At 40.3% G+C, this 22,229-nt stretch overlaps 2 protein-coding genes across 2 annotated transcripts in view; both read left to right on the top strand.

The window, feature by feature from the left end:
* The window catches only part of acsl3a (acyl-CoA synthetase long chain family member 3a), a 35,080-nt gene extending 23,178 nt beyond the window's left edge, over positions 1–11,902 (top strand). Inside the window, exons 7-15 of the mRNA XM_035154778.2 lie at positions 221–344; positions 1,972–2,043; positions 5,079–5,218; positions 5,365–5,537; positions 6,856–6,930; positions 7,399–7,587; positions 7,958–8,072; positions 10,185–10,342; positions 10,467–11,902. Coding sequence (XP_035010669.1) covers positions 221–344; positions 1,972–2,043; positions 5,079–5,218; positions 5,365–5,537; positions 6,856–6,930; positions 7,399–7,587; positions 7,958–8,072; positions 10,185–10,342; positions 10,467–10,624 — 1,204 coding nt within the window. The 3' untranslated portion in view covers positions 10,625–11,902. The remainder of the gene's footprint in view (positions 1–220; positions 345–1,971; positions 2,044–5,078; positions 5,219–5,364; positions 5,538–6,855; positions 6,931–7,398; positions 7,588–7,957; positions 8,073–10,184; positions 10,343–10,466) is intronic.
* Positions 11,903–14,852: 2,950 nt separating this feature from the next.
* On the top strand, positions 14,853–17,141 carry kcne4 (potassium voltage-gated channel, Isk-related family, member 4). Its single transcript, XM_035154779.2, has 2 exons — positions 14,853–14,933; positions 15,562–17,141. The coding sequence occupies exon 2, from the start codon at positions 15,602–15,604 to the stop codon at positions 16,136–16,138; it is 537 nt and encodes a 178-aa protein (XP_035010670.1). The 5' UTR covers positions 14,853–14,933; positions 15,562–15,601; the 3' UTR covers positions 16,139–17,141.
* Positions 17,142–22,229: the final 5,088 nt, after the last annotated feature.

Here is a 22,229-nt window from a genome sequence, read left to right on the forward strand (position 1 = left end):
AAAATATGGATCTGGTTTTTTTAAAGATGATCTCTCTGATGCACAGAATTTATTTTCTAAAGATTTATGATTCCCAAGCTCAGAAAAGTTAGTATAAAACTGATTATACAGCAGATCGTATATGTATGAACTACATTTATTCAGCTTGATCAACACACATGGAGTTAACGCTTGAGTTAGATGGCACAGGCTATTTTAATGGCTGTTATGCTGTTTACAGTGAGGAAGACACCTACATTGGCTACCTGCCTCTTGCCCATGTTCTGGAGCTCAGCGCAGAGCTCGTATGTATTTCTCATGGCTGTAGGATCGGCTACTCCTCACCTCAGACTCTTGCCGACCAGGTAAAGTAACACTACAGCAGCACTGTTCACATCATGTTAAATGTAAAGTACACAATACATTCATGAACCCTTTTCTTCTTCTTGTCTCATTACTTTTGGTGAATCAACTACATTGTGTTCGTAGATTTGGGGATGCAGAGATGAAGTAAAGCTGTGTCAAACCATAACTTTGCTTATTTTGGTCTGTTCACAATAGACTGTATATAAAGATGGACGACTTGAACCAAATCACCCTGATTGCCCCCTGGTGTCTGGCTGTAGTATAGATCATTATAAACTTCACCTCCATGTTAGTTGAAAGGACATGGACCAAATTTGTAAAAAAAAAGTACACGTCAAATACATTTGTCTCATAGATGGTTTCTGTCACTGATGCATATTCGAGTTCTCATTTTTCTGGAAAGTTTGGTTAATTACAAAATTAATGCTATAAAAACTTTGAGAGACTGACTCATGATTGGTCGGGCAAAAATATCAGCAGGACCTCGCTACTTCAGCTCCACTTCATGCTCACTACTGCGCAGACTCTGGCTCCAAATGATGTCAAAAGCAAGATGGCAGCACCTGTATTCTGGGTATTTCCGTTTAGTTTGTGTGCAATGAAAAGAAATGGAGACATGTCGTCCATATTTATATACAGTCTATACTGTACAGTTAATACTGTATGTAGCTGAAGCCAGCAACTTGTTAGCTTAATTTAGCATAAAGCCTGGAAACAGTTAGCCTGTCTCTGTCCAAAAGTAAAGAAATCCACCTATTAGTATCTCTAAAGCTCAGGAATGAGCATTTATTTTGCTGAAACCCTGCAAAAAACTAAGGTATAAAAATGTCAACATGCCTTTTTTACATTGCTTATTATACAGTACCAGATTTTTTCTTGGCCAGTACAAGTATCTACATATAACATGACAGTTTGTGAGTGTTAGAGGTAAGGCTGGTGTCATGCTAGCTGTCACCCCTGTTTATGTCTCTATGCCAAGCTAATCTAATTAGCTCCAGCTACATATATATTATAGAGACATAACATTTATCAAGCATATTTCCCAAAGTATTAAACCATTACTTTAAGACGGGACTAAATACTGATATGATTGAGAGATGTAGCTTATTTTGTTTATATTAATGGAAAAAAGTGTTTTGTAGAAAACTACAAAAACATGTTATATTTTGGTATTGGTACTAAAAGTATTGCATTGGCCCCAGTGCTGAAAAAGGTCAAATGATACCCAGCACTGTATGTATACTTTAACACTGTAGTTCTCACTGCATGTTGTATTGTAAAAAATTTAAATATAAAAACTTCCTTATGGCATTAAATATCCATAAAGTGTACATATACTCTGTTTGGTGGATTGTAGATCTAACCATAGAATCACTTCAATATATTTGGCACTTTACCACTCACTGTACCATTCCAAATCCTACACACTTTGTAAATGCTGCCTGTCTTCTTGGGGAACACCAGCAAATAAAATCATGTTTTCTAAATCAATGCATTCCTTTTATTGCTCGTAATACAATGATGAGCAAGAACCAGTGGAAAGTGCATGTCTAGTTTAGATGCAAAGCTACAAATTTGGCTTGTGATACCATTATTGTGATATTGTTTTTTTTTTCCCACACAAAGTCAACAAAGATCAAGAAAGGAAGCAAGGGAGACACCAGCGTCCTGCAGCCCACTCTGATGGCAGCTGTTCCGGTATGTCAGTGATGTCTGAGAAGCCGTTCGCATTTGCGTTATCCCTGCTTGAGTCACTCTTTCTTCAGTTCGTTTTTTCAAAAATAGCTGGCAGCATGAGTTTGGCCCCGATTGGGAGCAGGATAGATGTATTCTCTTAGTTCATAGTCCAGCTGTTGAGTACAACATCTGTCTCTGGACTGACTCCTTCCAGCTCCCAATGGTGTTTTTATCTCTTACAATTGTTAAACACCCAGGGGCTTAAGTGGCACATTTGAGGTTGGCCAGTCCTGCTTATTTTTAAGGTATATTTTAGAGATTAATCAACTTCAGCAGTAATGACGCCAGAAAGGTCTTTACTCAAAACCTAACATAGCGAGTATTTATTTTGTCAGTGAAAGAGCAGAGCGGGTGTTACACTCTGCTTAAATGCTTTATTAGTTTTAGAGGGAGTTTACAGTTTAAGGAAACAAAAAGCGGGGCATGCAGTGCTGAAAGTGAAAATCTGTCGTCAGCATGTTTCCAAGAATTTCATCTCGTAGGGTTTCCAAGCAGCCATCAACATATTTGGATGGATTTCCCTCAAAAATAAAAACGATTACAGCTGCTATAATTAATATTATCATACAAATAAGTCATCCTTTAAAAAGTTAATTCAGCCTAAAATGCATGTGCAGTATGTGTAATTCATTATTTAACTGTTTGCTAAAAGTTCACCATATACCATGTACCTTTTAATGTGATGTACAGTAGCTAGTCAGCTATTGCTATTTAGTTAACTGGCTGCAATTAAACAACCTTTCTACACATATCACTTTATTTTACCATACGCCAATGAGTAATTACAATAATAAGAAGTAGTTCTACTTTTTGCATGCTGCTAATTTACAGTAGCTGGTATGGAACTACATTAAGCATTTAGTTCCATCATAATGGGCTTTCTGAATAAAGCTATAATCGTAACTATACTCAAGCTTTATCACATATATATCATGTGTAACTTTTTCAAACTCAAGCCTCATATAAACCATGAGATCCTGAAAAGTCTCTCTTGACACTGTTTCCTCCTTTGAATCAAAGAGAAAGAAAATGGAGAAATTTCAACTATTACAATAAAGACATTTTAAATGACATTATAATTCCATTGCCCAAGTTAGAAAGAGTGTACATCAGCCAGTCTCCACCATCTCCCAGTGGTCATATTGTAAAGGTCAGAGGCCCCCAGTGTCTGGAACCATTCACAGCTGTAAACAGAACGTGAGAAAGCCCCATGTGGTTATCCCCACGACACACAGTACACACGCACACTAACACACATACAAATTGTTTGCTGTGATATGACAACTGGCTGGTGCATGAATCCTGTTTCGACTTCCTCTCTCACTGCATTAGTTACACACACACACACACACACACCCACACCCTCAGGGACCAGCTGGTTTTTATTGGTTTTAGTTCTTTGTGCCTTGTTCATTAAACCGAGTCCAACTCTGCTTTGGAAGATGAAGTGTTCTCGACATGCGGGTTTCAGTTGTCTTCACTTATGTTCCTTTGGCAGAAGGAAACCTGAGAGGGTACAAAATAATACCAACTGCTTTGATTGACAGTCCTGGTCTGCAGCACCATCCTCTTCCTATCACCAGCTCAGCCCATTTCATCAAGTGTATCCCTGACTTGGAAAGCTGAGCCAAATTCTCACTCAAACCTGCAAACACTATGTTAACACTTTTATAAGGTCCCTTCATATTATCCCCTGCCCATCATACATAGATGTTGGCCAACTTTTAGTCTCTTTTAGTTGACTGTCACTCACATTCACCAGCCTACATGTAAAGCAACAAAGCTCAGATGAACCCACTGTATTGCACGTCCAGCATTAACCAAAGCCAGTTAAGTCGTTTCTATCATTTCACTACAAAAGAGTTCAATATTTCTTTAAGTTTGATGCCAAAACAGAGTTAGACTTGAATGCTAATGTGGCTGTTTTGGTAGATTTTTTGCTTAATGTTTAAACAGTTGGCAATTTTTGCCATTTTCAAGAGCAGGTGGGGTCCAGGGCAAAAAGGGGGATCATTTATTTTCACTATATCTTCATCCAAACTTAACACACTGACAGAATGTTTGACAATTTTGCTCCTGAATTTCATACACTTCCTGTAATAAAACATGGAAAAAATAAAAAAAACTTGTCAAATGGGGTCCAGTTTGAGTCAGTTAAGGGGTCTTTGAAGTGCAAAAGTTTGAGAACTACTGAACTAGAGATATATGGTGGCTTTTTTTTTACTGATTAGAGACTTCTCTTCTGTTTTTGCATGTTTTGTTTTGTTTATTATTATTTATTTAACTGACCCAGAGTTTCACTTTTGTGGATTCCTTTAGCTTTCCTCTGGTTTTGTATGTCACTTGTTGTGATTAATCCATTGGGGGATGTTACACTGTTATGCAACCCAATGCATGTGCTTCACATTGTACTAATTTGTTCCTCTGGACTGGTTGTATGGACATGTTGGACTCGTGATTTTACGATGTGCTTGTTCTGTTCTTGAAACATTCTGTTCTTTATGAACTCTGATCCCTTTTAAATATTTATATCAGGCACACAAGACGTTAAAAAATGGAATCGAAATTCCTTTCAGAGCTGGGACTACAGACTAACAGAAATCTCAGTTTCCTGTAGTTACCCTTACAAATCTTTAATATCCCCACAGTAAAAATTGTTTGGGTTCAAAGACATTCAAAAGTGTCACAATGGCGATGTCCCTGCAGGACCTTTTATCTCTCAAACTCTTCACTCGACAGATCCAAAACATCACTGACCAAATTTATTATCATATGTTGTCAGACTGTCACTTTTTCTTTTTTTTTGCATTTACAATTAATCTCTTCATCCCTCTTTCTCATCTTATCTTCCTCTGCATTAGTCTTGCCTTTTGTGTTTTTTTAAATTTTTTATAGTTTTCTATTTTTATTCATTCTCATCTCAGTACATACGTATCTCTTCACGTGTATCTTTCTCCGTATCTCACCTCCGTCCCTGTCCCCCTTCCCGAGTCCAGGAGATCATGGATCGCATCTATAAAAGTGTGATGACCAAGGTCGAGGAGATGAACTGTATCCAGCGAACACTCTTCATTCTGGCGTACAACTACAAGCTGGAGAAGCTCAGTGAAGGATACAGCACACCTCTATGTGACAAGTACGTAGAGAGATGATACAGGTGCAGAGAGAGCCTTTCGAGAGTTTGTAAAAGTCATAGAGGTTCTTAAACCAGTCGAAGATCAGTTTTTTTTATTCTTCAAATGCACATATCATCCTCCCTCGTCTATCAATTTGTCCATCCAGGTTGGTGTTCAGGAAAGTTCGCTCTCTGCTGGGAGGTCAGACGCGGGTGTTGCTATCAGGAGGAGCGCCGCTCTCCGCAGCCACACAGCGCTTCATGAATGTGTGTCTGTGCTGCCCAGTGGGTCAGGGATATGGCCTGACGGAGACATGCGGCGCTGGAACCATCAGCGAACGTAAGCAGAAATATATATACATGCATATAGTAGTACAACTAACACCAATTGACTTTCAGTAATCAAATCAATAGGCAACAATAATCAACAATAATAATCCAGCAAAACACAAATAAATAATATAATGTCTATCTATCAAATCCAAGGTTTAAACACTGCTGTACTTCCTGTTACTCAAGATATCAGTACACACTGTCAGAATACTGCTTATTTCAGAACATAACTTTGGTTCTCTGAATTGTAGACGGCTTCGAGAAACTATATTAAATATCTCATTAAATTTCACACAGAACTCTGTTTCTTTGAGTTGACCTTTTTGTTTCGATAGTAAAGTGAAAAGGTCAACGTTTTTATTGAAACTCACTGGACGACAAGACAATGTGACTGATTTAGCTTTTCCTCGAGAAAAAGATAAAAAAAATGCCAGTAGACGAGGCCCAGAGGATGTAAAGTGAGTTCACATGTGCTGGAGTTTTGTAATTTAAAAAAGGGCCAATTGTGTTGATGTCCCGTGTTTATGTCCTTGTTCAAGATAAAATCAGTGTTAGAATTTAAGTTAGTCGGTCCACCACATTTCAGCTATTACTGGATGGATTTTATGAGGATTTAAGTGGAAAATAATGCTGTTTACACATCCTGTGAGCAGAGATAAAAACTGTAGGACATGGAGGAGGGTATTTTACAGCAGGGGAAAATGGAAGGGAGGGAAATAATGAGAATATAGATTGTGTGTGGGTTGTAGTAAACAGAGAGGGGAGTAGGCGAACTGTTTTGAAAGAAGGATGCAGTTTGGAAAAATCAACACGGACAACAAGTCATTGTACACTGAGGATCCAGTTAGCATCAGGTTTTTAGCCTGTTGTGAAAATGCCCTTGTTGTTATGCAAAATAACACTAAAGAAGGTCACCCTCACAAAATGCAGGTGTTCCGTCAAGTTTCTCTGAAATAGGGAAATCATTTTTATTATCTTTTGACAGTGTGCATAAAAAATGCCGCTCATACAGTATCACTGCTGAGCATAGCTGTCCCAGTCATCTGTTTTGAACTATGCAGCTGATCCACTGGCTTTCATTACCGACACATTTGAGAAATCCTCCCAGCGTTTCCCAGGCAGACTAAACCAACAGAGTGGCCTGCTGCCCTGCTCTCCACTGCAGTCAGATGAGGCAGGAAAACACTGTTTTGTGGATACTCCTTTGGGATGGGGTTTCCATGGCGAGGGAACAAGTGAGGTCATGTTGCTATGGTAATGGATGTCATGCCTTGATGCTAGCGTGCTCCCTGATCCTGTGTGGGTGTGTGTGTTGTCTGTTTCAGTGTGGGATTACAGCACTGGGAGAGTGGGAGGGCCGCTGGTTTGCTGTGAGATAAAGCTCAAAGACTGGGTGGAGGGTGAGTGGCACTGGGCCCCTCCCAGCTACACACACTTCATCACACTCACACACACAGAAATATGATGAAATACAGAGTGTCAAACAGAAACATATTCAGTCCTTGTTGCTTTTCTTTCTTATTTGTCATTTTCATGCAAACACTTAAACCATTCGTTTCCACATTGGCCAGGTCAGTTAGACCATGAGTATTTCAGGAGTGATCATGTAGCCTCTTCATAACCTTGTAAGGAAAACATACCACTTTTCTCTCCACTCCTGCACAACTTCCATCTTTGAGATCATAACTCATTTTTATTACACTCTGTTAAATCTGGATGCTTATCAAGCTGAGTTTATTGCTTGCAGAGTAGAAACAGAATTTAGAGTAAACACGCTGTCACGTTTTTATCTACAAACATATATATTATTTTGCAGAGTTTTATTTTATTTGCATTGCATCCACGTGACGTTAACCCCCTGCTTTCAGGTTGTTACCATAGTACAGACAAGCCACATCCTCGAGGAGAGATTCTGATCGGTGGACCAAACGTAACCATGGGATACTACAAGAGCGAGGATAAAAACCAGGACTTCTTTGTAGACGAGAGAGGTCAGCGGTGGTTCTGCACAGGAGACATCGGAGAGTTTCACAAAGATGGGTGCCTCAAGATAATAGGTGAGGAAAGTCCAATGGATAAATTGTTAGATACATGGTTGTGTGGATTATGAACACATGGTTTGATGGGCGCAGATAATCAATTTGAGGAAATTTTGATGTCACATTTTTCAACATTGGGCCTCACATTCCTGGATTTCATCCGACTCTGTTTCCATCCATCAGTCTGGCAGGAAACCTTTTATTTCACTTCCCAGAATTACTCCACACTGCTGTTTTACTTCAGTTCAGCCACAACGCTCAACTCCCCCCCCCCCCATTCCCCAGCTTTCTTCCTTCTTTCAAAGATAGACACACATATCCACACTTGTATGCGTGCACTTGTACATACACATGTTGTTACAAGTAGGTGTCTCGGTTGTGTTTCCAGATCGTAAAAAAGACTTGGTGAAGCTGCAGGCAGGAGAGTACGTCTCCTTGGGGAAGGTGGAGGCCATGTTGAAGAACTGTCCTCTGGTCGACAACATCTGTGCCTATGCCAACAGGTGTGTCAGTGTGAATTATAAATAAATCATTATATTTTATTATTTAGTTTATTTAATTATCCACATCCTGAAATCCAGCTGTAAGAAAGTGTTGGACATTTTTAATAACTATGCTGCTCATGCTCGTTTGTGTTCACCTGGATGAAAAAAGAAAACCCACTGTAAGTAGCTGTAGTTTAGCCTCTTCTCATTATGTACTGAATGTTATAACTGCTCTCAATCATATTCTTACAGTCAGAACAAAAACAACTACAAGTGGTTTGGAGGGAGACACTTGTGACAAACTCGCACAGAATTATCATCCAACTCAACTGCAGCCCTGCTCAGCATTTTAGCCTCTTTTAGCAAGTTGTTGTGCTCATTCATTCATTAGCTTTACTGCACATCCTTTGAGGGTCGCAGGGAGCAAATCCCAGCTGTCATTGGGCGAGAGGCAGGATACACCCTGCACAAGCCGTCAGTGAATAACAAGGCTGACATACAGAGACACACAACCTTCCACAGATACTGGCTTTTTCGAGTCGTCAATTAATCTAACCTGCATGTCTCTGGACTGTTGGAAGAAGCAGGCAAAATGTTTTAAATGGTAAATGGCCTGTATTCGTATCGCACTTATCTGGTCTTATCAACCACTCAAAGCGCTTTACAGTAGTCACATCCCCCACACATTCATACAGCGCATCTATACATAGAACTATCACCTGCCATTCATACACTGTTAGCACAGCCATCAGAGAGCAACTTGGTGTTCAGTATCTTTGCCCAAGGACACTTCAGAATTTTTGAATTTACTCTCACTACTGTCATCAATCAACAGCCTGTGGCCATTCACAACAAAACCGGGACTAGCTTAGTGCCAAGGCTACTGCTGTATAATCAGTTTTACCAAGCTGCAGGGCTTCTAGTGAAGTGTCAGATGTTATGTAGGACCATGAATCAGCCTTGAAATGTTTGTCAGAAAATTATTTCATTCGACAGACATCGTATGAGCTACAGGGCTGCACATAGAGCAGAGAATAACTGACATTGAAACAGTTCAAAACAAAAACCTAAACACAGTCCTGTGACAAGAACGAACCATTTCTCATAACAGTAAAGGTTGATTCCCTCCATTATATTTCACTCCAACAAAGTCAGGAAAGACAGGCTGCTGTAAATATAAAAAAACTTAAAAATCTGCTTTGCAAATGTTTTTTTGAAGTGTAAATGCATTCAGCATGTTCACTAAAGCCTAAGAGTTAAGCTAAAAACTTTAACAGTCAGTATCCAGCTAACTGTTTTCTAATACATTATATCAACTTGGTTTTCCTCTGTCCTCTAATGGCCAAAAAAACATCAGCCATTATCTTTATCACTTTATCCTGCCTATTATTTCAAATATAAAATCTTTGCCTTTGGGACAAAGCCGACAGATTTAACCGTGAATTTTCATATCCGAATCAGCAGCCGTGCAGAAATATCTATTAAGTGACTACCACCAGAAGCACATTCCCCATGTTGATAATCGTGATATATCAGTTGTGATAAAACCTTTTTAATGTGCAGAGCTTTCACACCAAATTGCTCTATATTGTGTCCAATTGGACCACTGCATTTCCGTTGGCTCTCAGCATCTGCCAAGTTGAGGTAGATGGAGAAAGGTGAATACATACTTTACATGCACACAGACAGAGATACCGTGCATGATAGTAAGATGTTAACATTATAACTGGTTTTCAAACTGATGCTGCCCTCTACCCTACTTGGTACCTCAGTAAGCAGTTCACCCTGAAAACCAAAGGTGCTTGAACTTTCTGACTCAGAATCTCAACATATTTGTTCAGCCTGAAATGTTTATTTGGTTCAGTGTCATAGTGCAACACATACTGTTTTTAAAAAATGTAGAGGTTGTGAGTTGTTCTCACTGTTCAGGCATGTGTTTGCTTTTCCTTTATAAGGGTTAGTGTCTCACTTGGTGAAGGATTGACGGTTCCTTCTCTGTATCACATGTATTTGCACATGTGTTTGTGCTCAATCACCAAATTCGGCTTAACTTTCACTTGCTGGAGACCATTGTGTCTTTATAAAGACTGTGTTTGACATCTCGTCCCCTCTCCCCTTCCCGCTCTGCAGTGATGAGACATATGTGATTGGCTTTGTGGTGCCCAATCAGAAGCACTTGCTGGCTCTGGCTGACCAGTATGGTATCCGAGGATCTCGGGAGGAGCTGTGCAACAGCAAGGCCATGGAGGAGCTGGTCCTCAAGGTCATCACTGAGGCTGCTCTCACTGGTAAGTAGGGCTCAAAGACTTGATCAGAGGTTGAGATACAAGCTGAAACGACAACTTGAAGTTCTTAGAACCGTCCAATATTTCATCTCCATTTGTATTGATGTTCCATTTTCTCCTGTTGCAGCCCAGCTCGAGCGCTTTGAGATTCCTCGCAAGATCTGTCTGAGTCCAGAACCTTGGACTCCTGAGACTGGATTAGTAACTGACGCATTCAAACTCAAACGCAAGGAGCTGAAAACACACTACCAGGATGACATTGAGAGAATGTATGGTGGGAAATGATGGCACATCGTTGTTGATTCTCAAAGCATAGACCAACACTTGACTGAGAAAAACTTCCACTGCTCTCTCACTTCTCCCCTCTGCTCCCTACTCCACCAGTAAAAGAGCCACAGTGACCTTAATCCGTGCTAAATCTTAATGTTCTTTAGATCTAAAGAAAGAAGGATAAGGGGTGGAGGTTGCACTTTCCCCCTTTACTGTGCACTTATTTGAATTTGCAACTTAAAAGCAGGCTGAAAAAGAAAAAGAATCCCTGTCCGCTGCTGCTTTTCCCCTTATTTTAAATCCAGGTGTGTGACCTCTGTGTGGAGATCTTATTGTTCCAGATGTCAGTTATGAAACAGATCATGTGTGAGCTGATGTCGTCTGTTGAACTCCTTCCTGAGAGCCGCAGCAGAACCTCAGGTCGGTCAGGCAGGACTGTTACGTTGTCACTTTGTGCTCGTCCATGACACTCGATTGGTCTCAAAATGTTTCCTTTTTTTCATAAACCTTCTCCACTCTTTCTTTTAGTCTTTCCTGCAGGTTAGGAGACGGTTAACTCTTGATTATTATTTTTTTTTTCTTTTTTTTTTTTCTTTTTAAACACATTTTGTTTTCTGTGGTTTATTTTGTCTGCCACCCGCAGCCAGACTTTGACTCCCACACTCGTGGGACGTCTCTAACATCAGCACATCTTGATACCAAAAGCACAAAAGTCATTTGAGTGCAATGAGAGCAAGTTGGTAAAACACTGCAGTTTTTATTTTTCATTATTATCAATGTAGCTGTTGCTCCTTTTTTAGGAAAATTACAAAATTGCACCTTATGGGCTGATTTTCAAAAGAAAAGAAACAAAGAAGTTGTTTAGTCTACGGAGTTTTCCTACAATGAAAGAGTATACTTTTCTATGAGCTGCACAGGTTTGTGTGCACAAGAATACACAGATGAAATTATTGTGTAATCATTGTCATCTTTGATAAATCATAGTGCAATATGAAAATGTATCATTTCTGTCCCAAGTGAGGCAGTTGATTACAGATACGGTGTAAAAACTTTCTCAGTGAACATGGGTGCATCAGCTGGGAAATGATCACACTTTTACATGTCGATGTGTGTAATGCTAACATTTGTTTTGCAGAACTGTCATCACCGGTTTAAAGCTTTGTTAGCTATTTAAAGGTTCAGTATGTAGAATTTAGTGACATCTAGTGGTGGAGGTGCATGTTGCAGCTGAATACCCCTCACCTCACCCTCCCCTTCCAAACACGAAGGAGAACCTGTGGCAGCCTTCATGTGTTAAGTTTGTCCATTTTGGACTACTGTAAAAAAACAAACATGGCGGCCTCCATAGAGAAGGCCCGCTCCAGATGTAAATATAAAGTAATTAAATACACAGGGCCCATTCAAGGGTAAAGAAAACAACAATACCTACAATTTAGGTGAACACACACTAGTGAGAACCTCACTAGGATTATTTATATTCATTTTCTGCCAATAAATCCTTTTCACCTAAATCTTACACACTGGACCTTTAAGTCATCCCTCATAATGTACTGTTGCCTTTTCTTTTGATTCTGTGTTACGCTTTTCTAATTCCTTACTGACTTTTAATTTGAAGTTTTTCTTTAGCTGTACATATGCTACATGTGTAGTATATTGAGCAGCGATCAGCAGAGGAAACACAAGTCCCTCCTTTATTTTAACTTCATGACCGTGGACCATTTTGAAGTTTCACTCGCTCTCTGTATCGAGAACCTGCCTTGTAACATAAGTGCATCCAACTATTTATTTGTAATTTTGCTTTTGTAAAATACTCAAATGAAGTAAATAAAGATTGTGTTTGGTCTACACGCACGAGTATTTCATTGTTTTATATTTCTGCCACAGTCACTGAGTCAAATGAGTGAAACACAAAGTGTTGATCACATTTAGTATTCAGATGTGAAGGCAGACCGATGATGACATTCATTCATGTCTGATCACCAGCTTAAGAGTGAAATCAGCCTTCACTGATTCAATAACAATGACTGATTGGAACCTAATTCAATTTAACCACTGATGCTCACCACTCATTACAGTTTTGAGGTGTGAATAATACTTGTCCTCGGCTGTCTGGTGGAAAGGGTGCAGTTCAGTCAGACTATTGAATTAAATCAGTCATTTGGAGATGATATTATATTAAAGTGCTATTCATATGGTGAAAAAAAATAAAAAATCAACACTTTAATTGAATCAATAGCCTAATTAAATTACGTAATGTAAAGCAATAAGACACTGAACCCCCACTATATTTTCTCTATAAGAATATAGTGGTTTACTGGCCTCCTGTGTGAGTTGTTGGTCCAGGAGCGTGCTCATGCTTGTGCATGCGAGTTCCTCCTAATCACACCAGACCATCACGACATTAATAAAGTCCCACGGCTCCAGTGATGTAAACATGACACCCAGGTCGACATTCTAATTTTCACCTCTTCTCCACACGGTGACGTCTTTTAGAAAACACAAACACTGAACCCACGTTGGTGTGTCAGCTGCTCACCACAGTGCTGTTAAACCAGAGCCACCACGGCTACATCTTATTTTTATACAATCCATAGGTTGCACACTGCATGGCTATGCTAACTAGCTGCTAGCTGCCATACACACTCACTAAGAGTGTGAAGCATCACTGTTTTAAAAACCTTTATTTCCATAATCTGCGCTTTAACACATAATTTTGCTGCAGTGGAAAATAAGTAAAAAACGGTGACTAGCTGGTGAACAAAGTGGAGCATTTGGTATAGTGACAGATCTATGGAATATTTGACTATCACCACGTGGCCAGAAACAACTAAATTAAGGAGTGGTGCCCTGGTCCGCTTCTTGACTCACACATTAAGACAGTCAAAATCGCAGCGCTGCAGTCCCCGATTCTGTTGCCTTTCTGTAACTTAACCTTCGTTTGAAGCAAAATTTAATATATTTATAAATTTCATACTAAACACAAAGAATTGATATTAACAGAAGGATAATGTTGCTCCATAGCTGCTATATGTGTTAGCATCTGTTTGCTGTTCACCCTGCCGACTGGACTGTTTCCACTGTGTGTGAAAAATCAGTTATTGCCGGTTTAAGTACTTGAAATACTCATTAAACATTATATATTCAGCTTGACTACATTTCAGAGGGAGATATTGTAATTTTAAACTCCACTATACTTATACAGCAAATGATTAAAGACTAGTGCCCAGCCTGTTTGTTAGTGCCTGGCTGGAGCCACTTGTCATGTCTGAGTTGTTATCACAAAAATTATCCTTCCATCTTTATCACACAAAATACACAACAAAAGCAAAGATTGCAGAAAAACACAGGTTTGTGTAGTAGAATTTTTTTAATTTCCTCTCCCATCAGTCACTCTACCACCACTCTACCCTGAACTATCATAATGTACATAAAGTAATACATAAATCAAGCAGACCCAACAGTAAAATGCTGCGAACACATTGAGTCTAATTTTGTATTAAAACATTTCAGTAACAGGAGAACAAGTATTTTTACTTTATACTTTTGCATTATGCATGAATACATTAACTTATGTGTGCATTGTTGTGTTGGCACTATCCTTCTGTAAAGGCTCTGGCTGTTCTGCAGACCTACAGTAAATGGTCAGAATATTTACTGGTACAGATGCAGTTTTCCTCTTGGAATTATGGTAAACCTGCCTCTCTCTCTGCATCACACTGGTGTTGTGTGCAGTGGTTGTCAGAAAATAAATCGTTTTTTTCTTGATTGTAGTCTGTCCATCATGATTTGATTCATAGGTTTTAGGTTCATTTGCAAGGAAATTGAAAAATCCTGTGTGATGAGATGAGGAGAGAAGATATTAAATGACATGCAGAGGCTTGATGGAGACTGGTCCTATGTGTGCACAAGCATCCTAAAACATTTTAAATCACTTTCTATGATCAGATTCTAAATTGTTTTTCTTTGTCAAATGTATTTCTCCATCGCATCCCCACAAAACCTTTTTCTGTTGGACTCTAGAAATTATGTAATACTTCTTTAAAAAGTTACTATGTTAAACATACCTATGTAATTAGTTGTTTTTTTATTAAGAATCCCCCAGAGGTGTCAGTGATGTTTCTTTATATGATTTCATTTTTTAACATGAGTTCCTTCGGGGCTTCCACAGCTACAGGACTCATCTTACAATCAGTCCCCGTCACGTGACTCGTGATGACCATCCAGGGTCTCTGTATAAATAACTTGATCCATTTGTTAGTGCTGCCAAACTCCAGAAGAGCTGCAAGAAGAAAGAAGCTGAACCAGAGACTTGCTCCTCACTTTGGTGAGTTGACACATCACAACATTACTGTTGTTTATAGACTATTGGATTTAGCTTGTATAGACTCATGTGTTTTGGGAAGACTATTAGTAACTTTTTTAAACCACTGGGAAGTATTTCCCTTTAATATGAAGAGTACAAAAACACTAAATTGCGACATAAGATACGAAAATTATATAAATAATATAATCTTATATGTTAAAAATACGAAGTTGTTTATTTGAGTAATTTTTCTTTTTTCTAACTTTATTCTCTCCTTCCTAAATTGAATTTTAAAATTACCAACAAGTCCTGAACTCTGTGTGTGTGTGTGTGTGTGTGTGTGTGTGTGTTGAATACAATTTTCTGGTGGACTGATCAACACTGCTTATCAATATTTGTGCGTTTTTCTCATTTTGCCGCCAGTGGATAAATGTCATCATCATCTACAAATGAAGGCTGAAAAGTCTAACGTACGTGATGTCACAGCTGCTGATGTATAGTGACTGTACACGTGTGTTTTTATGATATTTCAGCACTTTGTAAATAACGAAAAACACACAAAATTGGAATTATGTCCTTGTGCGTAAAGCGTGCGTAAAAGTGAACCAAAGTCCTCATACTAATGGATGTGCCTCTGTATCTTTTTCAGCGTAACTTTAAAACCATCCACGAAGTTTGCACCTAACAAAATGGACCATCCAGAAAACTCCACAGCGCCCCCCCTGCAGACGCAGAGCAGCGCCATCTCCCAGGCGGACAAGAGCGGCGGGAACGCGTACCTGTACATCCTGATCGTCATGTGTTTCTACGGGGTCTTCCTCTGCGGCATCATGCTCGGGTACTTCCGCTCCAAGCGGCGCGAGAAGAGGAGGATCAACATCTTCACGCGCCTCGTGCACGAGGAGGAGCAGCGGGAGTGGGGCGCGCTGCCGAAGAAGCACAGCCTCACCTTCCCCGTCCCCGCCGCGTCGGGACTGCGCTCCGTGCACGTGTCCCTGCCCTTCTGCAGTAACCACGGCAACCACTTCGGACACCTGCAGTGCGAGGACGCGCTGCCCTCTCCGCTGGCGTGCGCGCTGTTCACGGAGCAGAGTAGCGTCAGCTCCCTGTGCTCCTCCGCGGACACGCGCTTCGCCATAGAGGAGGAGTCGGACAGCGGCACAGCGGAGGAACCAGAGGAGAAAACGAAGGGAGGCTCGGACAAAAGAGGGGACGACTCAGGCTGAACTCCCTGAGAGACGCGTGGTCCATCCAAACAAGAGGAGAAACATCAGCTGGAGAGAAGATCAGGAGGCTGTGAGGCGTCTTCCCCCAAAACAACCCAACCAGAAATCATCTATTCTGCAATAAAAACTTTGATCAATAACATCATGATCTGGCCTCAGGCCTGGACAAAGTCACACAAGGGTGGCCAGTGAGAAGTGTTTTAAATCTTAAACAACTAACAACTACACTGGTCTTTTTTATATGCTTTATGTTGGGATAATGTATAACTCATATCTCACTCAATACATAGTGAAAGTAATAATTCACTTCAGTCAGTACTTTATTTATCCCTGCATGGGTGGTCGTGTGCAGCAGCTCAGGTCATCACACATGTTAAATAGGTGAGGAGAGAAAAAAATGCTAAATGCTTCATCACAAAGTCAAAACAGTCAAATGACGTGTACTCAAAAAACGACATCATTACAAATCTACAATAATAAGAGTGCTAAATATGAATTTAAAAACTGTACAGAAGAATTAATGATCTTTTAGAATCAACCTTAACTATATCCAGTCATATCAAACATGTTATTATTGCACAATAAGACTATGCCTCATTTTGGTGGGGACCCCTCCCTGCTGGAGCCCCTCCACCCTCCTGACGCCACACTGAGGAGAAGCACCTCACTGGTTTGGTCGGATGACTCACCCTGCAGGGGACTGAGTGGGAGACTGTTGCTTTTTTGTTTTTTTGGCTGTTTGGGCTGAACTTGACTCGCTCTTGCCAACGTGGTCTCGAGTATTGAAATGTACCTGGAACCCACTTGAAAGATTGAACTAAAGTGTTTGTTTGTTGTGGCTTCATAACGAACAAGCAGTTCATACACAGTCGATGATGTAGGTTTACTTGATGGAAGAAATGCACTGTACATATGGTTTGTATTTGTCACTCTGTATGGTTTAATTTAAGATGGAATATTTGTAGTGTTTTCAGATATAAAAAAAAAGATGCTTTTGAATTGAGACAAGCTGTAGTTTCTCTATTTTTTTGCTGTACTATGATAAACCAGCTTTGGGGGGCAGTGTTGTAATGGTTACAGGCTCTGCTTCTTCCACACGAGGAAGATGAAAGAGATGAAATCGGTAAGTCTATTATCATCATGTTGCTTTTAGACATAGGCAACATTAAATTAATGGAAGATTATAACTAGATCAGTGCCACTAATGCACCATAGCTCCTCTTTTGTGTGCATATCCTCAGCTAAACCTTTGGGTCTCTAACTCAGTTTTTCTTGCAGACAGCAGGCTATGTCCCCGTTTCCCGTATAATGTTTAAAACTTGAAACACCTAAACCTTTGGTGATAAATCAGGTTTTTATCCCTTACCAGTAATATGTTTTTTGGTGCAGGGATTTAAGGCCATACAAAAGACCCCCTGGTCGATCGTAGACTTGATTTCAAGACCCATCAGACCCAACATAACACATGATCATGTTCGTATTTGACATAGCAGACAACAGCAATGATTCAGTGAAGCTTCCTCTTCTCATGTCTGAAGACTGAGGGGGGAAACGAGGGAAAGCCACACACACACACACACACACACATTCACACTCAAACATCAGCAGCCTGCAGGCTCTCGGCTAAACAAGTCACTGCAATGACAGCTCGCCACACAACACAGGCAGCGATAATGGCCCGAGGGAACACAAACATAGATTGCATGACGCATTGTGCATGCATTGACAGGGTAACAGCTCCCATAGGTGAATGAAGGGTCTTGGTTGCCTGCTGATCAGCAACACCTCTGCTTGTTTTCTGTTATGCTACAGCTCCTGTAATAGCAGCAGGTAATGAAAGAATAATTCAGGCAAATGTTTGAAGCTATAAGCAGCTTCAAAGACAGAGAAGAAGATGGGTGAATTGTACAATTACCTACAGGTCAATGTATCAGAATGTTAAAGTATTTAATATATTGCTTTCTAGTATGAGTCGTCATCTTGACTATGTTATACAACATTTAATATTGTGTATATTTCAGATTGGTCCCAATCACCAGCTTTAAAGTAGCTAACTTAGCAAACTTAGCTAATTTAACTTGCAGAATACATTAGCTCCGTTTGCTAAGTTAGCTCTCACCTAGGTAACTTAGGAAACTTATCTAATTTAGATTGCAGAATATGATGGCTATGTTCACTGTAATGTTGCTAACGTAGCTAATTTAACTTGCAGAATACATTACTTAAGTTTGCTAAGTTAGCTCTGACGTTGCTAACTGAGCAAATTTAGCTAATTCAACTTGCAGAATATATTAACTCTGTTGGCTAAGTTAGCTCTGACGTTGCGAACTTAGCAAACCTGGCGTAAAGCAGTTATTTCTTCTAGACCAAGTGCCAGAGTCAAACCAGTATTTCTGGCCGAGAGCTATCATTTTGGCCGTCAAAACACAAAGAAATGCTTCAAGATGAGGGACTGGCTCCAAAGCGGCCCCTGAACCATGCTGATGGAAAAGGGGTATGATATTGTCATGGGCTCACTGCAGTTCCAAGGTGAATGAATGAATTAAGTTGACTACGTATTTCATTCATGACAGATTTTCACATAAAAACACATTTGGACGTGTTCACAAGGTTAAACACTTTCAGTGGAGGGCTTAGGGAACTAAAGGCTGTGTTTTTAGTGTTACTGTGCGTCTATCTTCTGGGTGGCTTGACACAGATGCAGACTTGTTGAAGCATTCTAAATCTTACTTCCTTTACAACATAAACACCCCACTGAATAATTAATGTTCAGCAAAAACACTCACGCACTCATACAGCAAACCATTCGTTTATTATCAGCCAGGAAGTTGAGGGGGGTGCACTGCTGTGTCTGTAGCAACGAGCAGGATACATATCTGCAAGCTTGTCCTTTTTATTTTTTTAATAACCAATGTGTGTGCATGCGTGTGTTTGGTTGAGATGCAGAGTTTTTCTCAGGAGAAAGAGTGAGTAAGAGTAAGCAGGGTGAGAATAAGAAGCAGATGTGATGCATAGAGCATCTACTGCACCATGAAGCAGGATGTTTGTCATTAGTGTCCTCCTGTGGGAGTCAATAGTAAGGCCAGTGTCCTGCCTCAGGCCTCTCTCACACACAGGCACACACTTCTGTCTTGGTGAGAAAACTCATTGGCATAATACATTCCCTAACCCCTTACCCTAACCTTAACCATCCAAACTAAATGCCTGACCCTTACCCTAACCCAAACCTAATTTTAACCTTAACAAGTCTTAACTCTCAAACAGCCCTTTGAGGACTGGCCAAAATGTCCTCCTTTTCCAAAAATAAAATGGTCCTCACAAAGGTATAAGTACAAGAACACACACACACGCTCCATTAATGAGCCTGGAGATGAGTCATTTCTAAAATCTATCTCTCTTCCTGGTCCATTCTTACCACTGCTTTCTTTCTCTGCTGTCTCCTCATTAAACTTCTTTTCATAACAAGAATTAATCCATAAACACTGCACTGGTTGTCAATGGGAATATTTTCCATCAGATTCTATAAAAATATCATTATCAATAATATTCAGGTGAAAAATATTTGGAGAAATGTTTTCACATTGCCATTGATCAGTGTGAAAGTGGTCACACACAATGATGAACACACAGGGAATTATGAGTCAAGTTTGCAGTTCTGAATTCTACGAAGGCCCTTTGAGCTCAGTGTGTTGGTTTTCTGACTCATCAAACCCCACTCCAGCATCTCGTATAAGCCCTCTGTACACTGTCTGCACAGAACCAAGCAGAGCCAAAGTTAGCCACTAAGGACCCAGACTTCTTTCTAAGCAGTTAGTGGAGATGAAAACTGAGCTAAAGGGAGACTAAATATAGCATTTACAGTTGTCAGGTCAACAGAAACATTATTCTATATAATGCAAATCTTCTTCTGTGTCGATGTTATCAGGCTGCCCCCAGGTGGTTGAAAATAAATACTGCTGCCTTGAGGCTGCACGAACAGATCAAATGCGCTATGTTGGAATCCACGGAAAATGCACACCTGACTCTGGCTTTGTGGCTTTGATTCAGACTAAACTAGAAAGTCAGAGGTTCTAGACCAAAAAAGGCTTTTATCCAAAGCGACTTACAATAAGTGCATTCAACCATGAGGGTACAAACCCAGAACAACAAAAGTCAAGAAAGTACAATTTTCTTCAAGAAAGCCAAACTACAACGTGCTATAAGTAGTGCCATTTAAGTGCTACTAAATTTTTGGTTTAAACTAAAGATTTTAATTTTTAATTGGTTTTTAGTTTGCGGCGGAAGATGTGTAGACTTTCTGCTGTCCTGATGTCATTGGGGAGCTCGTTCCACCATTTAGGAGCTAGGACAGCAAACAGTCGTGATTTTGTTGAGTGTTTAGCTCGCAGTGAGGGAGCAACAAGCCGATTGGCAGGTGCAGAGCGGAGTGAACAGGCTGGGGTGTAAGGTTTGACCATGTCCTGGATGTAGACTGGACCCGATCTGTTCGCAGCACGGTACGCAAGTACTAATGTTTTGAAACGGATGCTGGCAGCCACTGGTAACCAGTGAAGGGAGCAGAGGAGGGGAGTAGTGTGAGTGAATTTAGGTTAAAGACCAGTCGAGCTGCTGCATTCTGGATGAGCTGCAGAGGTCGGATGGCACTAGCAGGTAGACCAGCCAGGAGGGAGTTGCAGTAGTCTAGGCGTGAGATGACCAGAGCCTGGACCAGAACCTGTGCTGCCTTCTGAGTGAGAAGGGGACGTATTCTCCTGATGTTGTGCAGCATGTATCTACAGGAACGGGTTGTTGCAGTAATGTTGGCAGTCAGGTAGAGTTGACTGTCGAGTCATGTAATGAACAACTTATAATAAGGTAATAATATGTCATTATTGTGTTTACAGGTCGTTTTACTGCCCCCTAGTGGCCAAAACAATCAACTAATGCAGCTTTAAAGGCTTTCCCCCTAATATTTGTGTTTTCTGAATTAATGTCTTTCATAGGGAAATACTCTTACTTTACGTAATGTCCTTGAAGCTAAATTTGTTTGAGACGTGTTTCATGAAACATTGAAGTATTGCTTTGTATATCCTCGCAGCTTCTAATAAAAAACAACTGTATCAAGATTAACCTAGAAAAAAACATACATGTCACTAAACATTCTCCAACAGCCTTCACAGCGTGAAGCTGGGTGTCTGAATCAGTCTATCTAATCAAAGTGATTGATTTCCAGTTGATATGCAGGCCTGCATTGGCCGCGATGAATTACCAGACCTTTTCTGGGTCATGGTGATCGAGCACATTATAAAACAAAGTCAAAACAATTACGGCAATGTAGCAGGCCTGCGTCACTCAGGCTCCTAGCAGGACTTTATTCTGTTAAATCAAAGTCAGCCTGACTGACAGACTCAAGAATACTGACAGCCAATTGATTCCATGATAATGTTGGAGCACAGTTACATGAATGGTATTGTGCTTTAAATTCATAGTTTCATATAATTTTAATTCTCTTTTGCTATTTTTGGAAATCTTATCTATAGCAGCTGTCTCATCGTAGTCATGGTCATGGTCTTGCATTTTTGATTCAATCTTCTCCATTGACTTGGATGTGGAACACACTGTAGATGTGCACTGGTAAGCAGAGGTACCACCATGATGGAAATGTATCAGGCGCTGTTGTTGAGCTTATTACATGAACCTAAACTTTCTCTGGTGTTGTCAAGGCAGCTTTGAGCGTCGTCATTTCAGAGACAGTGAAGAATCTCCGAAAGTTTCTCATTACTTTGTGTTGGCATAATGTTCCTGAGCAGATCAGATCAACCATCTCACACAACCTGCAGGAGTCCCCAGCTGCTAAAACACTTAAACTTGGCAGATGAGTTTTCGTCTCAAGAACGAGAGGTGTCCAGCTTTTCCTTTTGAGCCTGTAGCACAACTATTATTGGATTGCGTGCTGACCTCGAGCTCCTTAAATAAACTGTCATTCTGTCAGCTTCTGTTAACAGTCCCTTGTAAAAAAAATGCACGTGCACACGTGTCAACACCAACAAAAGCAAATGCAGATAGGCTTGAATGTTTGCCTGTCCACAAATTAAATGTGCATCTTTCACAG

This window comes from Hippoglossus stenolepis, chromosome 4 (genome assembly GCF_022539355.2).
Source record: "Hippoglossus stenolepis isolate QCI-W04-F060 chromosome 4, HSTE1.2, whole genome shotgun sequence".
Classification (NCBI taxonomy): Eukaryota; Metazoa; Chordata; class Actinopteri; order Pleuronectiformes; family Pleuronectidae; genus Hippoglossus; species Hippoglossus stenolepis.